The sequence below is a fragment of the Oxyura jamaicensis genome, chromosome 1, assembly GCF_011077185.1.
Source record: "Oxyura jamaicensis isolate SHBP4307 breed ruddy duck chromosome 1, BPBGC_Ojam_1.0, whole genome shotgun sequence".
NCBI classification, from domain to species: domain Eukaryota; kingdom Metazoa; phylum Chordata; class Aves; order Anseriformes; family Anatidae; genus Oxyura; species Oxyura jamaicensis.
The window spans coordinates 160,265,819-160,288,862 of NC_048893.1; the positions used below are offsets into that span (position 1 = coordinate 160,265,819).

Below are 23,044 nucleotides of genomic sequence, written 5' to 3' on the forward strand. Positions count from 1 at the left end.
AGTTAATTTATGGAATAGAACAGAACAATCCCTTTAAATTAGATCAGAATACTAGAAAGTAGGCAATGTTTTTCAGAGAAGTGGTAAAAAAACCATCCCCTTTCCATCTCCCTCACTATCCCTTGAGAGGTACAAGTCTTGTCTTCTTTATTGCTTTTAGAGATTAAAATGATTCAAAAATATTCCAGTGTAAAATGCCTGATAAAGTGTAGTAGTGACCTATAGGAGCAATATCCATCACAGCAGTTAGATTGTTTTAGCTTAAATTGATTTTATTAAGCCATTCAGTTTACACTAAGAACAATGTGATTTTTCAAGTCCATAATGGATTCTACAGTTGCTGCCTAAAAGCCATCCACAGTTTCACAGAAAGCATTATGTAGCTATCATAGCTGAAACATAGCTTAAATACTGATATATTTCAATTTTCATTCCAAAAATGGAATCACGGATTGGTTAAGACTGGAAGGGACCTCTGGAGATCATCTGGTCCAGCTCCCCTGCTTAAACAAGGTTAACTAGAGCAGGTTGGATGTGTAGACATGTGAAGACAGCAGGACTATGTGTAGACAGCCAGAATATCCTTTAATAAGGAGAGTACAAAATTCTCAAATATAAATTGATATGTATTGAAATAGATCACAAATACTAAGTTGAGGTATTTGTCTTAAATAATCTGATAAATTAGCTGAAGAATATTTTGAGCTACTACTTATTTACATATCTAAATTACATAATTTTGTTTAGTTATGTATTCACATCTATACTACAGAAGCTACAATAGAAGGTACAAAATAATTAAGTGTACAACTATAATGCAATATCAGGTACAAAACTTTTTGTACACCACTGTCAGCTATGTATCACAAGTATTTAATGGAAACCCTTCAAGTGGGCTCTGGGGCACAATCTGTTAAATTTAATTGTGCATATAACTACCTCATATCATGGGCTGTGACCAGCAGTTACAGTTACTCAAAAGATCACTAGAGGTCTCACTAAACTTGCAAACATTGCTGTGGGTAAAATGAGTGTTCTAATTCACAACTATCCAATGAACCAGCATTTCATCAGAGTTCCATTTCATGTTTTCAAGATTTAAACACAATACTTTAGGTAGTGATGTATTATCTCATTTTAGATAAGACTTAAAGGGCCGCTCTGGCATGCTACTCTACAGCTGCTCAGTGTAGCAATATTTTGAAAAAAAAAAGGTGAGGAAGAAAGCTAAATATGATGTTAACTTTTACTTGTAAAACTTTTCAGCTTCTGATAAGCAGTGATTGAAGTATATCTGTTTGCACACACAATGCTGTCTCCAACAGCCAACCTTTGGATTAGTAATCCATTTATCCGTCTAATATTTTTCTGAACCAATTTAAACATCTGAACTTAACAATATCCTGCAATGGTGATTCCTATAATAAGTATATGTGTTAAATGAAAAACAAATGTTCTTCTTTTTTTTTTTTTTTTAATCATTACCTACACCTTTCATTCTCCTCTTTCTTAAAGTGAAAAAATGGCAAATTCTTCCTTACTCACTTTCCCTGCATCACACTCTTTTCCAAGCTGAGATTTTTTTTTTCTCTTCAGACATTCTGCATATGAAAGCTATCCTGTACCTGCAAGCATACTTTCCAGCCTTCCTCCCTCCCCCCCCCCCCCCCCCCCCTTTTTTTTTCCTTCTGGTTCTACTGTATTTTCTTCACATAAGTGAATATTGCATTCAATGTTCAAGATGTGAAGAACTGGTTCATACCATGACTGAGCAGTGGTGTCTGATTTGCTCTCAATTTGTTTTCTAATAATTTCTACCATTTCAATGGATTAGATTATTAATAAAGCAGACAATGAACATGTCTTGTTTGCTTCAGTCCCATATCCTATGATTTGCTTGCTATAAATGCAGTTAGTATTTATTCTTCCTGGAAGTTATTCTGGACATGGTAGCATTTAGTACTTGGAAAAAATAACATTATTTTAATTTTCACTATATGATTTTTAAGCTTTCTCCCATTTTTGTTTAATATTTAGCTAGTTGCTATTAATAAGAGAGGAATAAATGGATAAATATTTTTTTTCTTCACATCTGAATGTCGCATTTTTTCTCTGTGATAGGTGTAGATCTACATGCCAGTACAAGCATATGTGCACCTACTGCAGTTGAGCTGTGGATCTCTAACAGGTCAGCTGTACCTATGCTTGCACCCAATGGTGCAAACATGTAGTCATCCCCAACATCTGTTTCAGGACTTTCATAATAAAACTGAAGTTCAAATTTTGTAAATATTGGGCTAGGCTAAATTCATATCAAACAATAGGTTCTTTGAATATGGAAATGGCAATATCCAGGAAGCAGAGTTGTATTTAAAATGGCTTGTAGATATTCTTTCACTGTCAAATTTCTACATGCTGGTAATAACAAAATATCACTATTCTGTTAGTCAAGCAGTTTATTTCTGATCTTTTTCAATAGAACTTCAATGACTATTCTGCCATTTTGAAAAATAGGTATTGAAAATACATTGATCCAGATAGAAAAATATTCTTAAAATTCTATTCCTTTGAAATACTACAGTCATGGCCGCAAGAGATATAAAGTAGAAGAGTGGAAAGATGTTCCAATCTCTGGCTTAAAAACTGGTAGCTTTCATATACATTTTGCAGGATAGAAGATTACCATTTTACAACATCTTAGCTAGAAATAGATTATTTTCCATGTAGACAACATGACTTACAATAACTTGATAAACAACTGAGAGAGATCTCCAATACTGAGGATATTCTTCTCAAGAACTGTCAAGCTAGAACAGAGCTTTAGATTTTATTTTACATTCCAGAATCATACTCCATTTTTCAACTATGCCTTTTGGTTTTGAAAAGAAAATAAAGGAGAAAAACAAAACAAAACAAAACAAAACAAAACAAAAAACTTCTTTATGCACTTTTTTTTTTTCTTTTAACAATCTAGGCATATTAACAATATGGCTGTTCTGGAGACTAGTTTATTCTAAGCTTGAGTTTTTCTTTACTATGGGTATGCTTGCCAGAAACAATTTATAAGAAAATGAGGGAATTGTGCCTGGTGGAGAACATCCTTCAAAGAGGAAGCAAAAGTACCAAATTTGACTGCAGGCTACGAAGAGATGCTAAGGGAAAATACATCACCACGCCCTTTTATGCCTTAGGTTGCAAGTTTGAGGAGATACAGAACACATGGTCCACCCTTACAGAAGTGCCTGCTGGCAATGGGTGTGCACAAATTAATCCTGGAATGGCTACATTTCAGTTTTGAGAAGATGAGTGATTACTGAGAAAAAATAAAATACTTGACTGCAGCTTCCTCATTTTGATAATTTTAAGATAGAACCAACATTAGTCACTCAATTAATAGACATATTCCACGTTAGTTAACAGAAATATATATTCACATATGTAATCATTTCTCTATGCATTCTCTTTTTTGTCATCTGTTCATAATAAGAACTATTTATCTTAGATAGTTATGTGTATGAGAACACAAAGACAGGCAACTTACAACCTAAATACTGCAGGCACCTTTATTACCTCAGCATAAAACAAAAAGTCAAAGAGATAGAGATGTGTACATCCCAAAAACCAATGCTATTCAGCAACACTAGAGAAACTGGAATTGCCCTACAACTTCTAAAGTAATAGTCAGGGATTCTATGCAGGAAGTTAAAGCTTCAAAAATAGTTTTGAAGTCAATGAGTGTGTGTATAATTGTGATGTAGCTGATATATTCTACTTGATTTTCCAGATAGACTCATAGAAACTTCCTTGTTAAAGATTTTTAAATAAGCTCATCTACTACATGGTAATAGAGAAGGTTCTCATGAATCTTCTCTGGTTAAAAAGTCAGAGAAAAAAAAAAAAAAAAAAAAAGGGTTTTGAATAAATGGTTTTCTTTTTTTTCAGAGTGGTAGAAGGGATTTGTACAAGACCTGTGTTTTTCCATATGCTCAGAAATTATCTGGAAAAGAAAAGTGAGATGATGTTGCTTGCCAATGACACTAACTCATGGCAGTCAAAACAAATGCTGACTGGCACAGCTTTCAGAATTCATCTGCTAAAATGTCAGATTTCTAAAATGGCAGATGACATTCATTTTTCTTAGATGCAAAGTAGTGCCTGACAAGAAAAACAATTGATCTCTGAACTAGCTATTATCACTCAGGAAAGAGGTCTTGGAGTTATACATATAATATTGTGAAAATGACAGCTCAATTCTCAGCAGCACTCAAAAGAGCAAATTCAATATTATGAAGTATAAGAAAAGGAATAACAAATGAACCTGAAGCTATTGTTATACTCTTGTACATATAGAAGGTATGTTCTGAAGTGGATCCTAAGATCAAAAAAACTAATACAGAAATAGAAAAGATATGGAGAAGAGCAATAGGTAGAATAAAGTTACAGATTGGCTTCCTCATAATGAGGAAGGAAATACAGTAGGAGCCTGTATCCACCAGCCCATGGAATAATTGATGGAGGTATGATAAGAGCTCTGTATCCCATTCTGTTCCAGCCTTCCATGGATACACTAGATTTTATGCAACAATTTTACATTGTTTCCTACAACACAAGAAGCAAGGATCATTGAACAAAATTACAAAGAGCCAAGATCCAAACAAATGTGTACACATTTTCTAGAGTGTGCATTTGAATTCTGGTACTGATAGACCTTGGGTGTTGCAGAGAGCAGATATTAATGTTGACTGAATTGTGAAGAAGTGATGCAGAAAGAATTTGCAAATACAGGTGTAGTCATGTCTTGACACAGGTCGAGGCTGGCGAGGACATTCAAATTAAGTACCTTTAAGATAAGTATATGGTTCTGATATTTGTACTGATCACACTATGAAGTGGCAGCAAGGATTTGCAAAGAGCTATGGTTTTAGACATGTTGTGCTTGGCTATTGGAGATAGGATTCTGCTTTATAGTTTGACAAGCAGGAAAGTGGATAGTTCATCTGCACAAGGATATGTACATTTATGAGCACAAGAATTCACAGAAATTTATACAAAGGAAGTAGAGCAAGATGTCAAAAAGAACCTTTTCTCAAATCATATTTCCATTTGTCTCATTTACAGTTCATGCAAAAATCATACATAATCTTCTATTTAGACAATAAATACAAAAATTAATATATAATTTATTTCATTCACACCTTCATGTTTAAGTCCACTCATACATATGAGAATCACAAAATACAATACATGTGGAAAACAGTCCTACCTGTCCAAGGTAGTATCAGATCTGTATCGTCCAAGTACAGCTTTCTGATCTTCCTTTTCATTTGTGCTACTGATATAAAAAAGGTTAAGAATGACAATTTGCTAACTGCTTTTATCAAACAACTTGTCACAAACAAAACAATATATAGATCTTAAAGTACCATACAGAATTTCAGATGTTAACAGATCCAACCCCCCTAATCACTAACTCAACAATTAAGCCAGATTTACCATAAGAACAGATTTGCAATGGAAGCATAACTACACTATAATTGAATGCTCTTGCTATAAACAGGATTTAGTAAAAGAGTGCTCAGTTTTCTTTGTCAATATCATTAGAAAGATATTTAGACAGTCTACCATACCTGTGTAGGCTATCTTGGGATTTGTACTGGTTAAGCACTGCCCTTCCATAGTTTTCATCAGCACTTCAAGGAAAAGAAAGACAACAGTTAGTTAAAATTTGAATAATATATTTTTAAAAAAAATATGTTTGTGTTTTGTTTTGTTTTTCAAAAGATTTATGTCTTCAACAAGATTTTACAGTCATTTACCACTGGCCACACCAACTACACATCTCCAGGTTAGATTACTACAGACATTTTGGAATGTCTGAATCATCTCTCCCTATGTGCTGTTCATGGACCAAATAATGAGGGCCTGGTCTCAAGACAGTTTCTACTGTAATACAAGTCCTAGTTTGCATTACAGTAAATTTCAAGTGATTCCAACTTCACTAAGCTCCTTAAAGGAATTTGTCAATATTTATAATCTTCACACCTGTAAAAATGAGTCAGACGGTATTCTTGCAACCGAGATATATGAAATATGTATTTTGCATGTAGGGAAGAAGATTGAGATGCTCATTACATCTCATTAAATGAACATTTCATGAAAGTCCTGATAAAAAAAAAAAGTCAGTGAAAGTCCAACAGACTAATAGTTCCAAAAGGCAATCAATATTTCATCAAGATGAGCAAGTAATAGTTATTTGATGAAAATTATGTAATTTTAGGTAATATAATTCATGAAAAAGTTGACAGTGCCAGAAAAGGTACATAGCACACTAAACCAAAGACAGAAGAAATGTACTTCAGATCTTTCCTACCTTTCCTCTTCAGGTCTCTTCTTTATCCAGCTGTTATCTTGCAAAAGGGTCCGTCGCTTGTTAACATCATGAACAACTTGTCTGCTTTTAATTGCAACAGAAGGGCTCTTATTATCTATAAATGCAGAGAAAAGTGTCTTGAAAATGGAGGTATGGGAAAGCTTTGGGAAGTTAAAGTACTGTTAGAAGAGCTGAAATCTGTAAAAGTTCAGCACAGATTGAGTCTTCAGCTACCAGGTACAGACACAATACTTTTTTTTAACATCAGAAAAGAAAAAGCACAAATATTATGTTTGAAGATCCTGTTTAGTACAGACTCTTTTCCTGAAAAGTCTGCAGATTAATGCCTACAACCTTAAAGGAAATACAGAAGACCAGTTTACCAAACTGAATTCAGTTTCATCCTTAATATGAGACAGCTTGGAATAATTTTTTGATGTAAACAAGTTTTATAGATCTGATAAAGGAATTACAAAATATACATGCAACTGTAATTCCAGGAAAGCTAAACTAATGAATCCTATTTCTCAGGGGGTTGTCTGTGGTTGGATTTTCAGATGTGTGACAAGATACAAATTTCAAATGAACGCTAATGTTGAGATGATCACAAGGTCCTCCACCCACACTCAACCCAACATGTGTGGATTTTCAGGTTCCTCAAAAGGGTCAGACTTCCTCTGAAGCTTTTACCTCAGTGGCTGAACAGAGTGGCTGAAAGAGAGTGAAAGTTCTATTTTCTAAACAGCTATCTAGTTCTACTTAACTTTTTATAAATGCAATACCTTTATCTTTTCAAAGGTTATCAGGAGGGACAGACAGAAAATCAGACAACTACGCACAATCATATGCCATGTAAACCCACTACACTTAGTTATGCTAACAACATAAAATATCTTTGCCCAACAATGCTAATATCTAGTATATTGAGTGACTAACGATATGATGTTCACTTGATCTACATGAATACGTATTCTTCACTATGATAGAAATCTGATGCTTATTTCCTCTGGTTTCTCTTTATGAGGAGTTTGACCCAAGAGCAAGGAAAATGATTCAAAGACTATTGTCCATTATTCCCGTTTGTTCATCTTCCCCCTAAATTTCATATCATACTCTTTCAAAGAGGATGCTCTTTGAAGTGAAATGTTTTTTTAGTACCATTACAACACTTCCCTTTAAAATGGAAGACTGTAAGTTGAATTCTAATAGAAACTCCATTTTTGAATTGTAATACGTTCCAAAACTTTCCCAAACAAAAGGTGAAAAAATAAATAACTACACAAAACCTTTACTGATAGTATCCAGTTAATCAACAAACTGACTGATTAAGAATACTGAGTTTATCGTTTTTTTCTTAAGAGATTTCAATGATTTTCTCCTAAGTCTTAAATCGTTGAGCATCCATGCAAAAGGATTTCTACACCACCAGATTTCAGGACATGTTATTATCTGGTGGTCAGTAGGGACAGTAGATTGTAAAGACTGTGTATAGAAAGATCACACTCCACAGTCCATATTGTGTCTTTTGTCAGAGCTGTGTTTGGCATTCTGCTGTGATTTATAAGAAAATATAGTTCTTGCTTTTGATCCAAGAATTTCAGCTGCAGCGATAACATGAAAAATGACAAATAGCCACAGTGAGGGGAACACAGTATCATAACAAAGCACCAAAACATTTACTTTAAGTAACAGAGGCCAAGAGTGATCTTTCAAATATATTTCCTTCATGAAAGAAAAAAACTGGAATACTATGATCAAATTCAATCTAATAATCTATAGCTGCCTGCAAACCAAACTGTGCTTGCCCTTAACTGTTGCAATTCACTATAGATATGTCCAGATCACTAAATAAAAGAAGACCAGTTAAGGAATTCAAGGAATGAAGGACTGGACTCTTCATCATTTGTATTTGCTTAGTTGCAGGCATGCTCTCTGGCTTTTTGTCAGACTAGCTCTCTCCAAGACTAAGCTGCTAGAGAAAGGACATACATTTAAGAAGCATGGATGTGACTGCATCTATGTGTGTTGCTGTCACAACAGGGCTGTTGGCCCTCATCCCAAGGTTTGCTTTTCTTTTCTTGACCAGCACAGATGCAGTCCTTTGAGATTATTACAAAATGAATAGGCACATCAAAGACGAGATTTATAAGAACATGCTGACCATCATATTAGGTTAAGAACAAAGTCATCTATCTTCATTGCATGATTTCCATAACAGCTTGTTCACTTCCACTTGACATAGCTTTTCCCTTAAAAATATTTATTGAAACCTGACCTAAAGACTTCAAGAGGGAAGGAAGGAAGGAAGGAAGGAAGGAAGGAAGGAAGGAAGGAAGGAAGGGTTACTTTAAATAATGTCATTGTCTCATAGTCACTGCATGTAATAGGCAAAGAAGACTATATGAAGTTCATTTGCTTGAAATATTTATTGTTTTGAATATACTATTAGTAATGACTGGAATGTACTAGGGATTTTGGTGAACCTACATAGAAAAACAAACAACAACAAAAAAGAGCAACAGTGAAAAAGAGTTTGAATGAAGCAACAAAAGCAAGAACTGTAGCTTCCTATTTTCATAAATACATAGATATTTTTAATTTGGTGCAATTATTTGCATTGAAAAAAACAAACAAACAAACAAACAAACAAAACTTAATTTTTAAAAGTAAGAAAAATATGAGTTCAAATATATACATCCCACAGATAAAACTTCTCTTCAGCAGGGACAGCTAATGGCAACTGAAGGGGTGGAAATAACTCCAGCATTCCTTTCATACTAATAGTTTTAGCCAGAGATGCTTTCAACTGTCTGCAATAAATTTAAATCTGTGCTGTGCTGTCAGCCATAACCTCCTCTGAATCTTGAAAAAAAATAACTCTTCAACGACAGGAACATAATATAAACACACTGATATGTTGAAGAAGTACTCAGTATATACTTAGCTATTAAAGCTATTAGTCTCTTATAGACAATATTTTTGTTTTCCAATGCCATTTTAGAAAAGCTCCTATCACCTACCCAAAAATCACTTGGAATTCATAGAAAACAAAACATTTTTAATTGCTTAGCACAAGCAAGGCTTCAGGAGGTCTCCTATGAAGGCAGCAGTCAAGGGATATATATTGACCTTTCATTTCAAGAAACATCACAAGTAATTTGCTAAGGCGTAAGGCCCAGGATTTGCTGAACAGTACTCATTTCTGGTCTAATCAGTTACCTTCCAGGTTTCAGTTACAAGTTAGATATAGATCCAATACAACATTTTAGGTCACATGAGTGCAGGGAACTTATTCCTTTCTTATTTTGGCAGTGGTTAGAGAGACTTGAATAATGGTGTTTCTAGCTACCATTCAATATTTTTTCTTTCTATTTTTTCCATTTACTGCTTCTTCACTATTTTAGTCTTAATCTTTTCGGCAGAGCTTGAAAACGGGAGCAGAGGAATTACCTCACAAACCCCAGATGAATTCAGCCACAAGTACTGAACATTAGAAATAAACTGCTGATTTCCGGCATGCTCAAGGGGAACAGGTGGTACAGCCTGTTTCAGGCTGCCTGCCCCTAGAACCAGTTTCCAGAGTCCATTTCCAAATTTGTGCATCTGAAGAGCCTCCTCAGAGGGCAGAGCACTCATCCCCTCCCTGCCCTCTGCTGCTCTGCAGCAGGGCTGCCTCACCCTGTGCCCTGCCTCCAGAGAATGGAAACATCAGCACAAGTTCTTGAAAGTTGTAAATAGATAAACCCACAGCTAATAAAGCTGTTTGCAGTCAATCTGCCAGGCAGGTTGCACAGTGCTCATGCCTGCAGTCAAGCTGCTTGCTTCCAGTCCTGGGTAGCACTGAAAGCATGGCCACAACCATCTTGATGCATTGCCTCTTAACGTCTCACCAAAACCAGGCCCTCAACACACCTCAAAACATATAGGTCTTTAGAAATATTATGTCCCATCTGACAAGGATTAAACAGATTTTCTCTGTCCTTCCTTACATTGTAATTCTCCTCAAATTCTCCTCATTTCCCAAGTCAGAGGGTAACGGATATCCCTGCCTGCCCACCACCCTCCCAGCCGCCATGCTGCCCTGAGGTTTCCATGGCACCCACAAGGAACCACCATCTTGCACCACACTGCCTGGCTTGCTACCCAGCACGGTGGTTTGACCTGAACCTCTGCCAGCAGAAGCTTGCACACAACACTGCTGGCTTTGCAGCTGACATGGGTCTGACTGTGAATCCCATAACTAGCATGTCCCCTGCCAAAGAGTGGCTGTGTGCCCTGGAAAGGGAGCTGCACAATGGGTATGGCCGTGCTTGCAGACAGGAAGGTGGGGAGGCTGTGCTTCAACCTCTTAAGTGCCCGGAGGGAAAAGGAAGGAGACTCAGTATTACCGCTTTGATTAGGAGACTGTTTTCGTATGTTGAAAGCTGACATCTTGTTCAGTGGGGTGTCCTTCTGTGGGTATCTAAAAGAGAATGACAATAAAATAAAATAAAATAAAAAGATGTCTGTGAGATTTGGAAGCAGCTCAAAACCAGCATAAATTCATTTTCTACTTTGATCACCTCCTTGTACAAGTTTGGTAAGATAGAATGACTTAGAGATAGCTGCAACCCTCTTTGAAATGAAGCTCAGACATGGCGTTCACTTTTCCATCCCTCATTATGACAATATATTATCGTGACCTGCATTTGTGCACATCTCTCTCTTCTCCTTGTCTGGAGCTTCTTCCCTGAGAATATGTGGGGTGATGAGAGCCTTCAGAGGAAAAGATATAGTAATGAAGACTCATATGAGATGATGAGCTGAATGGGAAGATTTTATCAGCCTGTGGCTCAGAGCAGTGCCTGGAGCACACATGGGCTCACCCAGCTCTGCTGACAGGTCTCACAGCTTCAGTGGCCTGCAGTTAGTGCAGGCCTCTGGGGACAGAGGAGGAGGAGGAGGAGGAGGAAGAGGAGGAGAAAGAGGTGTTTCTTCTGCCCTGCAGCAGTTCTCAGGTCATTGACTTCTTTCCAGGTCCCAAATGAGGTTAAAAAACAAGCTTCCAAATATGATGATTTGAAAATATATATTTGGGAGTTGAGTCACTCAAAAGATTTCATGTTGTGCTCTGAAACTCTGAATTTCCATTACCAGTTTTATACAGAAAACATCAAATAGAACATAATGATATTTTAAAGACAAAAAAAAAATCTCCGTTCAGAAAAAAATAAAAATAAAAATAAAAAATCAACAATTATAACATTAACTTAAGCATGTGGACAAAACTGACTCTCTTTAGGGGTTAGTTAGAAATTCAGCAAATTATTATTTTATTATTTTGAAAGCATAATTTCCCAAGAAACCAAAATTAAGCTGGAATGCTCCCAGCTAGCTCCACTGGTCATACTGCTAAGATTTAGAGATGACAACAAAACTGTTTTTGTGACAGGGATGATCATTAAAAATCACAAACATTCCTTGTTCTCTGGGTGTATTTACAGATGTAAACGGTGGATTGACAGACCAGAGCCTGTGGCTCTTTCTTTACTGATACAAGGTGAAGATGTTGAATTTTGGCAAAAGCTTAGCAAAGGTACTAAAGCAATGCTTAAAACAAAGAATGGAAATGAAATACCCCAGTGGATGCTGCAATGAATTGTGCTTAGAACAGATTTTTTTTTTTTTTTTGGTATGTTTTTATTGCCAGATGATTGCTAAAAGAGCTTATGCTAACCAAAGAAAAAAAAATTAAAAAAATCTGGTTATAAACAAACATTTTTATAAAGTAAAGATATAACTACAAAAATAATATTGGAGTACAAAAGTCCACATCTTTCTTACCCAGCTCTGAAATTCCAGATGTTTATAGGAGTTTAATATTTTGACATGTTGATTGGAAAGCTCTGACTCACACTCCTCTCTTTGAGCATTAGTTATTAGTACCAAACGTATGTTGGCACACTGCATGTAGGAAACATGTGACTGCTGGGTCTGGTTCCCACCAAATAAAAATATGCTCAGGGTTATCGTGAGCCTTATTTATTTTGCAGTAGGTTACAAAATACCTTTCAAAATTACTGATACAAGGTTTTAAGCAGATATGCACTGAACTATTAAGGTAGTTGTCAAGGTTATTAATCAATCAGTTTTAGATAATCACTAGTCTTGCTATATATTTCCTGAACTGTCACAGTCATATAAGAAAAAAGATAGGAGAAAAGGTTCTGTTTTATTTATGTTTTCAGCTTAGCACCAGCTGGACATCTGATACTGCCCTTTATTTTAGTCCTTGGTTAATAGGAAGATTGACATTTCAATATATTTCACAAGCAATGAGTGCTGGCATTTCTTCACTTTTTTACCTGGAGAAAAACTACAGTATTAGAAGGAACTTTGATTTATTTTCTAGTTGATTTTTAAAGATATTCCCTAGAGGAAATGTATCATAACACATTGAAAACAGAGTCTTCCTTTGTCAAAATTAGACCAAATGTGGTCATTTCACGGCTTGGAATTTCTTGTAAAAAAATCACACTTTGCACTTTAAATATTTCTTATTAAAAATAACAGGAAATTACTTTGTAGTCTTCATTGTATACTATCTACTTTTTTCCATAGATTCATGATTCAAGGGATCTGAAATTTTTCACAGAACTGACAAAGAAAGTGTCATTCAGTTAATGGTGCTGGGACACTGAAAAACAACTAAAAACAAGTTTGCTGCTCCCACTTGTGTCCATGCATGAGGAAGAAAGTCAACAGAGAACTAAGAACAGTCCATAGCATGAGTACTTTCATTCTCCATCATTTAATTGAAACTCTGCGTTGTCTCTTGTCTTATTTTCAGTTTTTAGTGATGTTAGGGCAAAACAATATTTCTGTTGCACGTTTATATAGCATCCAAAATAAACTACTACCTATTCTTCAAGTTCCAAAGTAGTACACATAAATGAAAATAAGCTCACTGTTTTGTACGGTCAGCACTGAAAATATGTCAGGCATTCAGACATTTCAGACCCAGACACTTTAGTCTTCCAGAATACTGTTGTGTTGTCCTCAAGCTTTATTTCTTGCTTTGGTACTTTCAAGTTGTATATCAAAGATTAATCCATTGAAATTTAAAATGCAAATTAAAAAAAACACCTACTTAGTCTCTAGCACAGATAATCAAGAATCATCAGAGTAAGATTTAAATTTCAAGATCTTAAAAATGAAAAGAATCTTGAATAAAGAGGTGGGATACAACTCATCAAAGCATTTTTTTCTTGGTCTTTACTGTTTTGTGAAACATATGTCTATGCGAAGGTGTATGCAGCTGTGTATGTCAAAATAGGAATGGACAGAAGATTGTGAGAATCACGTTTTTTAAAAAAAATCAACTTATAGAGACCTGGAAAAATCACATTATTCACGCAGGTCTGTGAACTGTTTTTTGTTTGTTTGTTTGTTTATTTAAAGCTTTTTACTCCATAAACAAAGTTGTGAGAAAAAGAAGTTGTAGTCCTCTATAGCAAAGGAGAAAATTATGTTCAGGCATTCTTAATAAGAGCTCAGCCACTGGAGCAAAACAACTCAGCTGGAATGCAAAGCAAAAACAAACAGGAATGCATCTCCAGTGCAATTTGAATTTAAAAACCGCGTCAGGAAACTAAAAGAGAATGAAAACTGCCCCAGCCAGTCCAATGAGCTTTCCCCAAAAGTTTTAAGGCATACCAATCCTGGATTCAGAATCCTCTGAATCCTGTTTCTGTGGAAATCCAAATACAATCCCAAGGGAACCCAGAAAAAAAAAAAAAAAAACTTGAAAAATGACTTCAGAGACAGTCAAATGCCTCTTCAAGCTAGTAGCAAGTTATTCAGAAAGCAACAGAAGTCTTCAATTCTTTTTTTATCACAAATAGCTACATTCATGTGTCTACATCTCTTTTTCACATCCTGATCAGCAGAAGACCTCAGGCTGCCGTAGATCTTCAAGGCTAGACCTTCTAGTTTTCAGCTAGTCTGAACAAACCCATTCTTCCAATACAGAGTTTTTTGCCTTCCTTGTTTTGTTCTGGGCTGAAGCTTTCTACATAATTAGGTTTCACATATATGCATTGCTGCATTTTGGAAAAGAAAAAAAAAAAAAAAAAAAAAAAAACACAAACAAGAATAATAGAAGCATTTCTGGTAAGAATAGTTTTTTCCACATTAGACTGAACTAGTCATAGCCAAAAAAAATCTTTGTTCTTTAGCTTCTAGCTATGACAGTGATTAAGATCTTATTTATAAATATTTAGATTACATGTATTTTGCTTTTAATAAAACAATATTTATTTCCTCAGCTTAAATGTACTGCATATCATCACACTGTGCAAGTAATTCACCATAGGAAACCTAGAAATGTAGAGGGAGCTACACCTTCGTCTCTGAAAAGTCAATAAATTTGTTTTTCTACAGCAGCTTTTCATATAAAATATCGCCAAACTTCAATGTCTAAAATATTAAACTTCCAGAAGATTATTTAAGAAGCATTCTAAAACAAACAAACAAACAGAATTTTCCTGTATTCTGCCTTCTTGTGTTATATTGTTAAAACAATCTATATTGTAGAGAAGCTTGTGAGTTTAGCATTTCCACATAAAATGCCATATGGAACAAACAGGTTTCTTACACATGGCTCTACAGAGCCACAGTTTGCTGATTACATGTACTGTGTCCTTAAAGCTCCAACTTTTCAAAAACATCAAATATCTGCCATTTGAATATGAACAGATACATTGTTCTTTATCCCAAATTCAAAACTTTTCACTAAAATGTCATCTTGAAGCCCAATTTTCTCTAAAGTAAGTTGAAAAATTGGTGTCTTCTGAGTAATCAGAATTCAAAGTTTCAGAATTATTCAATTAGAAATCTAACAGGTAGTTAAGAAATAAATGTTCCACATCCTTTGTGTTTTAACTGGTTTTCATTCTTTCACTGCAACCTAGGAGAAATTTTGGCCAGAATAGCTTCATTGATGATCGAATAAAATGCAGGTTTACTTTGGTTTACCTTCTTGTTTCTTTTTTTTTTTTTGTTATTTTTTCCTTTAGAACTGTTTAAGTTAATGCTGTAATGCATATCTTATTTTCCATTTATATGAGATGAATGTCAAGGATATGACATTTTAAAGAAAACAACATTTGATCCTACTTAATCACAGTTGCCTAAAATACTACTATATTTCTGTGCCCTCAGTTAACATCTATGTCAGGTCAGCAAAATTTGTTATTTTGTCCATCATTTCTCTTGAACAAAGTAAGACATAGCTAAGCAGCAACTGACTGAAATCACTTTGTCTTGATTAATGATAGGGATCTCCAAGACTTAGAAATAAGGTACTGGGGAAACACATCATTACAATTCTAAATAGATAACCATATGTGTGAGATGCAATCTTGCTGGTTTGGAAGTCAACACCAATTTTGCTGTTCTCTGCACCCATCATTTCTCCCCTCAAATGAAGATCTATCATAATCCACTCAGAACGTTGTGTCTATGCTATCACCCTACCTATACTTAAATAATAATTTGTTTTTATAAACATGGGTTCACTTCCTCATTGCACATAAAGACTGTTTTTCAAGTCCTCATCATAGCTAGAGCCAGCCAGATCTCTATCCTCCTTCACACTGATAACTTAGCTGTTTTGGTCAAGCATATGATCCCCTCAGTAGCCTTAAAGGTCCACTCTATCACATGCAGATCTGTACATATGCTACACTTTCCTTCCTCCAAAATTATCACCAGCATCCACTGTCGGAGTCCAAGACTGTAAGTCAGGACAGGAAATAGAAAGAATGATGCTGTTGCTAAGTCAGCGCAGTACCAACTACATAGTCTGAGCTTAAAAACAAACACTTGAATATAATTTATATTCTTCAAAATTGCAAGCCACTTGTCTCTCTTTATTCAGAAATACATTCATCTTTTTGTCCTTTTGCTGAAAACCATATATAAAAATAACTAGATTTATTTTATAGACATTAAAGAACAAGAAAAACACATTCCTAGAATGATTCTTTTTTCAAATTTCATATCAGAAAAATAGCAATATAATGTATTTTTAAACTTCTGAAAATAATATATTGTGTTTAAATGAATATCTTACTATAAGTTTTATGTCAGAGAATTGACAACAATTACAGCTCTCATAAAGAACAGGAATAATATGTGCATGTACATAAAAGATAAACCAGGCAAGGTTAGGACAGGCAAGGTTGGACTAGAGAACACGTGAATGTAAAACAGAAATCATTCATCTATTTGTAGCAGAAACAACTCTCAAAACTGGTTTTTCAGGACGTGGGTGGAGGAGATTCTGTTTTGAAAGAAATTAAGCTTTGGAACTGTCCCTAATGTATGCTGAAAATGAGTTGCTAAGTCATAACTCAAATTTATATGTGCTTTGTAGTTAGGACTATATGATCAGTTTTAAATGTGGTTTTATTTTTTTTCCTTTTTTTTTTTTAATGGAATGTAGAAAGGGAGTAATAATTTTAGATTTATTTTATTTTTTTTTAATTAACCTACTTCCTTTCACTTTGCTATATTTTTAGTGAAGAACCGTTCCTGTTTATGCATGGGCTCAGTTCAATGTGTGGATAAGTCATAATATCAAAATAGAAACGATACTTCTACCATACCTTTTGCAAAATTGAAAATGATTTCTGAATACTTCACTAGCAGTGTATTCTTAAAAATCAAATTATTGCTATTTTTCTCTTAAAAATCATATAACTAAGGCAAATTCAAGTAAATGAGATTTAAATATTTCTAAATTTAATTTTAGATAAAAATTCTGAAGAAAGAATAAAGAAACAATAAACCAAGCCAAAGAGCAAAAATGACATTAAAACAGCAATTCATGAAAAGTGGTCTGAACAGTGAGTTTGTCATGAGAGAAATAACACTAAAATACAATACAATTAGTAATAAAATGTAAATAAGCAATTAATTAAGATTGTATGGGTAAGAGAATACTTCAGAAAGGTCTAGGAAATTTAAAGACCTAAACTACAACACTTTAAGGGCTGGGTTTTCGTAGCACATTCTCAGCACTTCTTGAAAATCATAACCCTTGAAGTGTGATCCTAAGTTGGACACTCAGAAATCACAGAACATCTGAAAATGGAGGACTTTTGTTACATGATAAATCAGATATGATAAGCAGAAACATAAATACCTTACCTAGATATGGCAGACGTTTGTGTCCTAGTATGGTTCAGTGTGGTAAGTCAACCTGGAGGTACCTGCAATTGAGGTGTAGTCAAAGCAGACAGAGAGCTGAACTGTTCTCCATCCAGCTGTCTGAAAAGCCAAGAGACTTCTCCTTCAGAGGCTGAGTCACTTAAGGAGGAGGTAGGAGGTGTGGAAAAGGGTGGCACCTTGTAGAAATACCAGATCAATTAAAAGTACCGGTAATTTGTTATACTTCTGTGCTTGCTGTACTTTTCAAGTGCAAAAGGGCTGGGCTTCACAAAATAAAATACTTGCGTACACTTTGAAACAGAAAACCAAGCAATAGATATCTGAAACAATATACTACTCTCATATGGATTTTCCACAGAAATATATGTTGCAGTGTTATAGGGCTGCATCTCATGTAGAGGGTTTCAGGTATTTACACAGGCAAACACAAAGAAAAAATGCATTTCAACACAGGAAAAATCTGCTGGAGTGCTGTGTGGGGTAGGTACACTGGAATCTGATACACATTAGGTATTTGCTTTGTTTGAATGTGGGCAGAGGCAAAACATCTGTGGGGGAAAAACCCTCCCACATGAGATCTTGTTCCAAGTCTCTTATCTGTGCATATTTACTTTCTCCTTCAACACAGCCAGTAATGAAATGAAAAAGGAGACTGCCTTTGCTTTTTATTTTGTTTGTTTATTCTTTATAATAAATGCAGTTTGTTTCTCTATAGGCTAAAACTGACTTACTATTAATAAAGATAGTAGCAGTAAACAATCACTTCATTATAGAATCACAGAATGGTTCGGGTTGGAAGGGACCTTAAAGATCATCTAACTCCAACCCCGTGCCATGGACAGGGACACCTCCCACCAAGACCAGGTTGCTCAAAGCCCCATCCACCCTGGCCCTGAACACCTCCAGGGATGGGTCATCCACAGCATCTCTAGGCAACCTGTGCCAGTGCCTCACCACCCTCCAAGTCAATAATTTCTTCCTTATATCTGATCTAAACCTACCCTCTTTCAGGTAAAAGATATTCCCCCTTGCATTATCACTACACTCCCTGATAAAGAGTTCCTTCCCAGCTTTCCTGTAGACCCCCTTTATGTCTGGAAGGCCACCTTAAGGTCTCCTCAGAGCCTTCTCTTCTCCGGGCTGAACAACCCCAACTCCCTCAGCCTGTCTTCAAAAGATAGGTGCTCCAGCCCTCTGAACATCCTCGTGGCCCTCCTCTTTAACCATGTTACTAGTCCTTATTTTTGCTGATGGTTCTGTCTTCACAGGCTTGGTAGTTAGCATGAAGTTACTGTCTAAACATTAGTTATATCTGACGAAATGCAGCTGATGAAGCCACAGACCAGAAAACACTAAGTATAAACAGCCAACTACCACAAATTTCATAATTAATGAATGCAAGCATACCTTTCTGAACTTTGTACATCTCAGCCTCCAGGTTTCTGAAAGTGAAAAATATTTACAGCAATCATGGTGTGTTCAAGTGTGCTGTACTATATCTTTAAATTTTTACAGTCAAGATGAAAATGTTTTGAATGCATCTCTGTTCACACATATTGCAGTCTTACATTTCTAATATGCTTGCCTCCCAAATGAAACAGAAGTCCTTCTTCATAAGCAATACACAATGGGAATTAAGTTAAAAAGAAATTCTAATAATGTTTTCAGTTGAAATGGAAAAATAGCTTTCATTTGTAACAACAACAGTTGAGAGTCAGAGTACGTTTTTCTTTTGAAGTGTTCATCTTTCAGAGGCCAGATGCTGGATGACATTACTTTGTCAGTATTTTCAATTCAACCAAAAATGTTCTTCTTCCAAATCAGAGATAAACTTAAGCTCTCTCACATCACTGCTTTCTTTGGCCAAAATGTTAAGAAACACAAAAAGAGATGCAACCAAGAGTCTGGAGAAATTAAATAGATACCTTCCTGCATTTATAACCTTTGAAACCAGAGAAAAAAACATGGGACACAGCAAGCCAGTTCTGCTACCCCAAGTCAGAGGCTTACTTTTAAGAAAGTCTTGCTGGCATGACAGCATAGAACCTCCCCAGGAAAATGCATACATATAAGGACTTCTATCAATGGTACTTACCTTAGCTTAGGAAAAAAGCAGGCCAGACTGTCTGATCTGCAACAGTCAGTGGATTCATTGGTTGGTAAATTTTTGACATTAGCTATAGTAATTATTTAATGCTTCAAAGATGGAAAAAGAAAAGAAAACAAAAAACATTATTCTTCAAATTAAAGCAAATATGACTAACTGCTAATCATTCTGTCTGATTTTCTCTATGGTAATTGTATGAGTATTTTACCTGGTGAATGAGGAATATATAATGCAGTAACACTTAACAGGAAATGAACAGCTTGAGCATAAATGTACAGTGAAAGTAACCCATAACTATTTCCCGTGAACTAACTTCCCATACTGTGAAGAAATTTAGCTTTCAGAAATTCAGAGGAACTCAAATTTTGCCTCTAGATCTCAGTATAACCCACATATTGTGTGAACTGTTCTGCAGTCAGCATTAGAGAAGTTTTGTTTTCAGTCCCTAGTTTAAGCCCTTATTTAAGTGAACGAGGGACAGAAACATAGAGTGAAACAATTGATCAGACTATGTAAATCTGAATCACACCTCCCTCATTCCATTCCTTGTCTATGATAAAATTCCCCAGATATAGCACAGATGGAGAGTTCTGGACACACAATATTCAGTGTCAAGACACAAAAATGCAAAAAATACAAGTGAATATATATGTGTCTGTATTGTCCACCAATGACTTTCAACTAAAGGATGCAATTTACCTAATCCAGTAGTTCACAGCATTGGGCCATGCTGTCCTATTGATGTATCAGAGTTGAAGGAATTCTTTATGAGTTCAAACTATAAGATAGCTTTGGTGACAGCAGTCACTAATTTAATATCTACCTGTTGCCATTCTGTCTATACTTGCTGTGAATTGTGCAAATACTCTGTTTCTTTCAAGGAAAAACAAACAAACAAAACAAAACAAAAAAGAGAAGCTTCTTTAAAAAGTAGATACATACACAAATAGCCACAATTCTCAGCTGATACAATGGGGTGTAACACCACCAATCATGCTATTCTGATAGCATGATTCATATTAGCAGAGTATAAGGTCTGACATGGCTTATGAAGGAAAGAAAGAAGTGACTTAGAATTCCTCCTTATATTAACTCATTAAATAATAATAATAATAATAATAATAATAATAATAATATAGACGCATTAGTGATTAGTAATCAGGGGTCTCTACCTCTTGCTGATCAGACTGCTAGCAAAGTTTGGAGGCCATTTCTTAACAAGTTTATTTTTAATTCTTCTTTGTCAATCAAGCTTCTTTAGTCAGTCAAAGAATTCTTAAAATGCCTCCTAATAAATTGCTAGTTTCCAATGGGGAGTGTTGACTTTTAAAGTTGTGTAGCACTGGCAGAAAAGTATACATAACTCATTCAGAAAGACCATCATTCAGATTTGAATGGCTTATTCAGTGTTATTAAAGTCAAGCCCATGTAGCACCCTACAGTGATAATACGTTATTGCCCTTCCTGATTCCTGCCTCTCTCCAAACAGGATAGTTGTGTTCTATGTACTTAGCTTTAGCTTATATTTTTCTATAAAGTCTATGTCTCTTGACAGCTCCTAAGATGTATTTTCTCTACAGGGTTTTCTTGACATTTTTTGTTGGGTTTCCATTTTTAAGTACAAAACATACTACAAAGTATGGTTCTACCTCCACATTCTTACTGAGGTTTATAGGGTGGTCATCATATGAAAACAGCATACTGCAGCCTAGCCCTGTCAAGCTGTTATTCAGGTACACAAGAGAGAGAGAGGAATGAGCAATGACTCATCAGGCAATTTTTTGGACAAATACCACTCTGTGACTCCTCCCAAAAAGGAAGGAATACTTTACTGAATACATTATTTTCATAAGCACAATTCTACAAAAGAAAAGTCCTTTAATACTTTGGACCTTCTGTTTAGGATTGGGAAACAAGTCTTCCAGGATATCAGGTGCTATTATTGTTATTGTTGTGTCCAAAGACTTAAAGACATTCTAGCAAGTGGTGTTCTAATTTTTTAGTTTCAAGATCCAAATAAAATAGCTATATGTATCCTATGTAGTTAAATATACCAAGCCCATTCCCTGGCGTAAGGGGAAGTGATACAGCATGGTTTGAATCCATAGGGCTAAACTTGCTTTCCAAAAATAACTTTGTAGCCTCACCCCTCTCGTATCAGAAACAATACAGGGCTTCTACTAGAGATATCCGTACCTAAGATGTTTTTGTTTGTTTGTTTGTTTGTTTGTTTGTTTCAGAAGGAACTCACTGGCAAGGACAAAACTATGTCAAGGAGTACACTAACAGATAATGGCACTGACAAACGGGGGATATTGCTCAAGTTTACCCCTACTTAGTTAACGAGTACAGCCCAACTCATTTAACCTAATTTTTCCCAAGTGAATCATGTTCAACATAACTTGTGTCAAAAGGTGACAAAATTATAACATACACAGGTGTCAGCAGTGGATGATGACTGGTTGCCAGCCTGGGTTAGCAGGCACAAACAGATAGTTAATATAACCTTTATTTAGGAGGAGGGTTGCACTTCTGTGCTACCAACATATTTTTCTTGCTAAGGCTTGGTCTAGGATCACCTACATATGTATGCAGCAGTTTTAACAAGTAAGTCAAAAGGAGAGGGTGATTTAGGGAAGACAGAACCCAGCCCAGCAAACATAAAGCTATTTAGGTAAGGAAGTGGTGCTCATGCATGGGGTGACATTTTTCTCTTGAAGGTGACTCCTCCCCTCATTTCCACTCCAGCCCTACTTCATAAAATAAGGGTATGCTTAGGACTTTTGCTACCTCTGTGTACAGAGGTACATTTCAACCCTAGTGACAATAGTTTACTGAGGGAACATATTGCCAATGGGTACCCCCTTACAAGACATATTTGTGACTCAGAACTAGGCTAGAAATAGTGCATGAATCCCAGTAAGATTCACAGCTGCAACAGAGAGGAGATAGAGGAATAAGAAATATGTGTGTTTTTTTTTTTTTTTGTTGGTGTTGTTTGTTTTGTTTTGTTTTGTTTTGTTTTGTTTTCCACAGGTAGGCTATTCCATCATTAGATCCCCACAGTATTTCTGTAACCACCTGTAGATTTCTTTTCCCCTATAGATCCTGGTTCTCCTGCACATGGGAAGACATCTCAAAAACAAACAAACAAACAAAAAACTACTGTTTTGATGGGAAATGTCCATGGGCATCCTAGCTCAGACTAGGATGTATGTTGTAAAGGTAGATAAGCAATTTCCTGGGCAGTCTTGCAAAGCCTAACTACTGGCACTGCCAAGAGCCTGCACTTCTTCTTAATCTTTTTCCTCCCCTGGTGTTCAGAGGTCAGAATTTCTCTGCCTAATCTTCCT

General features: G+C 35.6%; 1 protein-coding gene across 4 annotated transcripts in view; it reads right to left on the minus strand.

Moving 5' to 3' along the window:
• Positions 1 to 19,790, minus strand: part of SCEL (sciellin) — a 51,719-nt gene extending 31,929 nt beyond the window's left edge. For 2 of the 4 annotated variants that reach the window (XM_035320111.1, XM_035320088.1), the window contains exons 1-7: positions 19,680 to 19,790; positions 18,992 to 19,026; positions 17,564 to 17,760; positions 10,759 to 10,832; positions 6,371 to 6,485; positions 5,628 to 5,690; positions 5,264 to 5,335 (exon numbers count right to left, since the gene is read on the minus strand). In XM_035320111.1, coding sequence (XP_035176002.1) covers positions 5,264 to 5,335; positions 5,628 to 5,690; positions 6,371 to 6,485; positions 10,759 to 10,801 — 293 coding nt within the window. In that variant the 5' untranslated portion in view covers positions 10,802 to 10,832; positions 17,564 to 17,760; positions 18,992 to 19,026; positions 19,680 to 19,790. Of the gene's footprint in view, positions 1 to 5,263; positions 5,336 to 5,627; positions 5,691 to 6,370; positions 6,486 to 10,758; positions 10,833 to 12,193; positions 12,372 to 17,563; positions 17,761 to 18,991; positions 19,027 to 19,679 lie in introns of those variants that run through there. The other 2 variants (XM_035320103.1, XM_035320095.1) reach the window with 2 other exon arrangements.
• Positions 19,791 to 23,044: the final 3,254 nt, after the last annotated feature.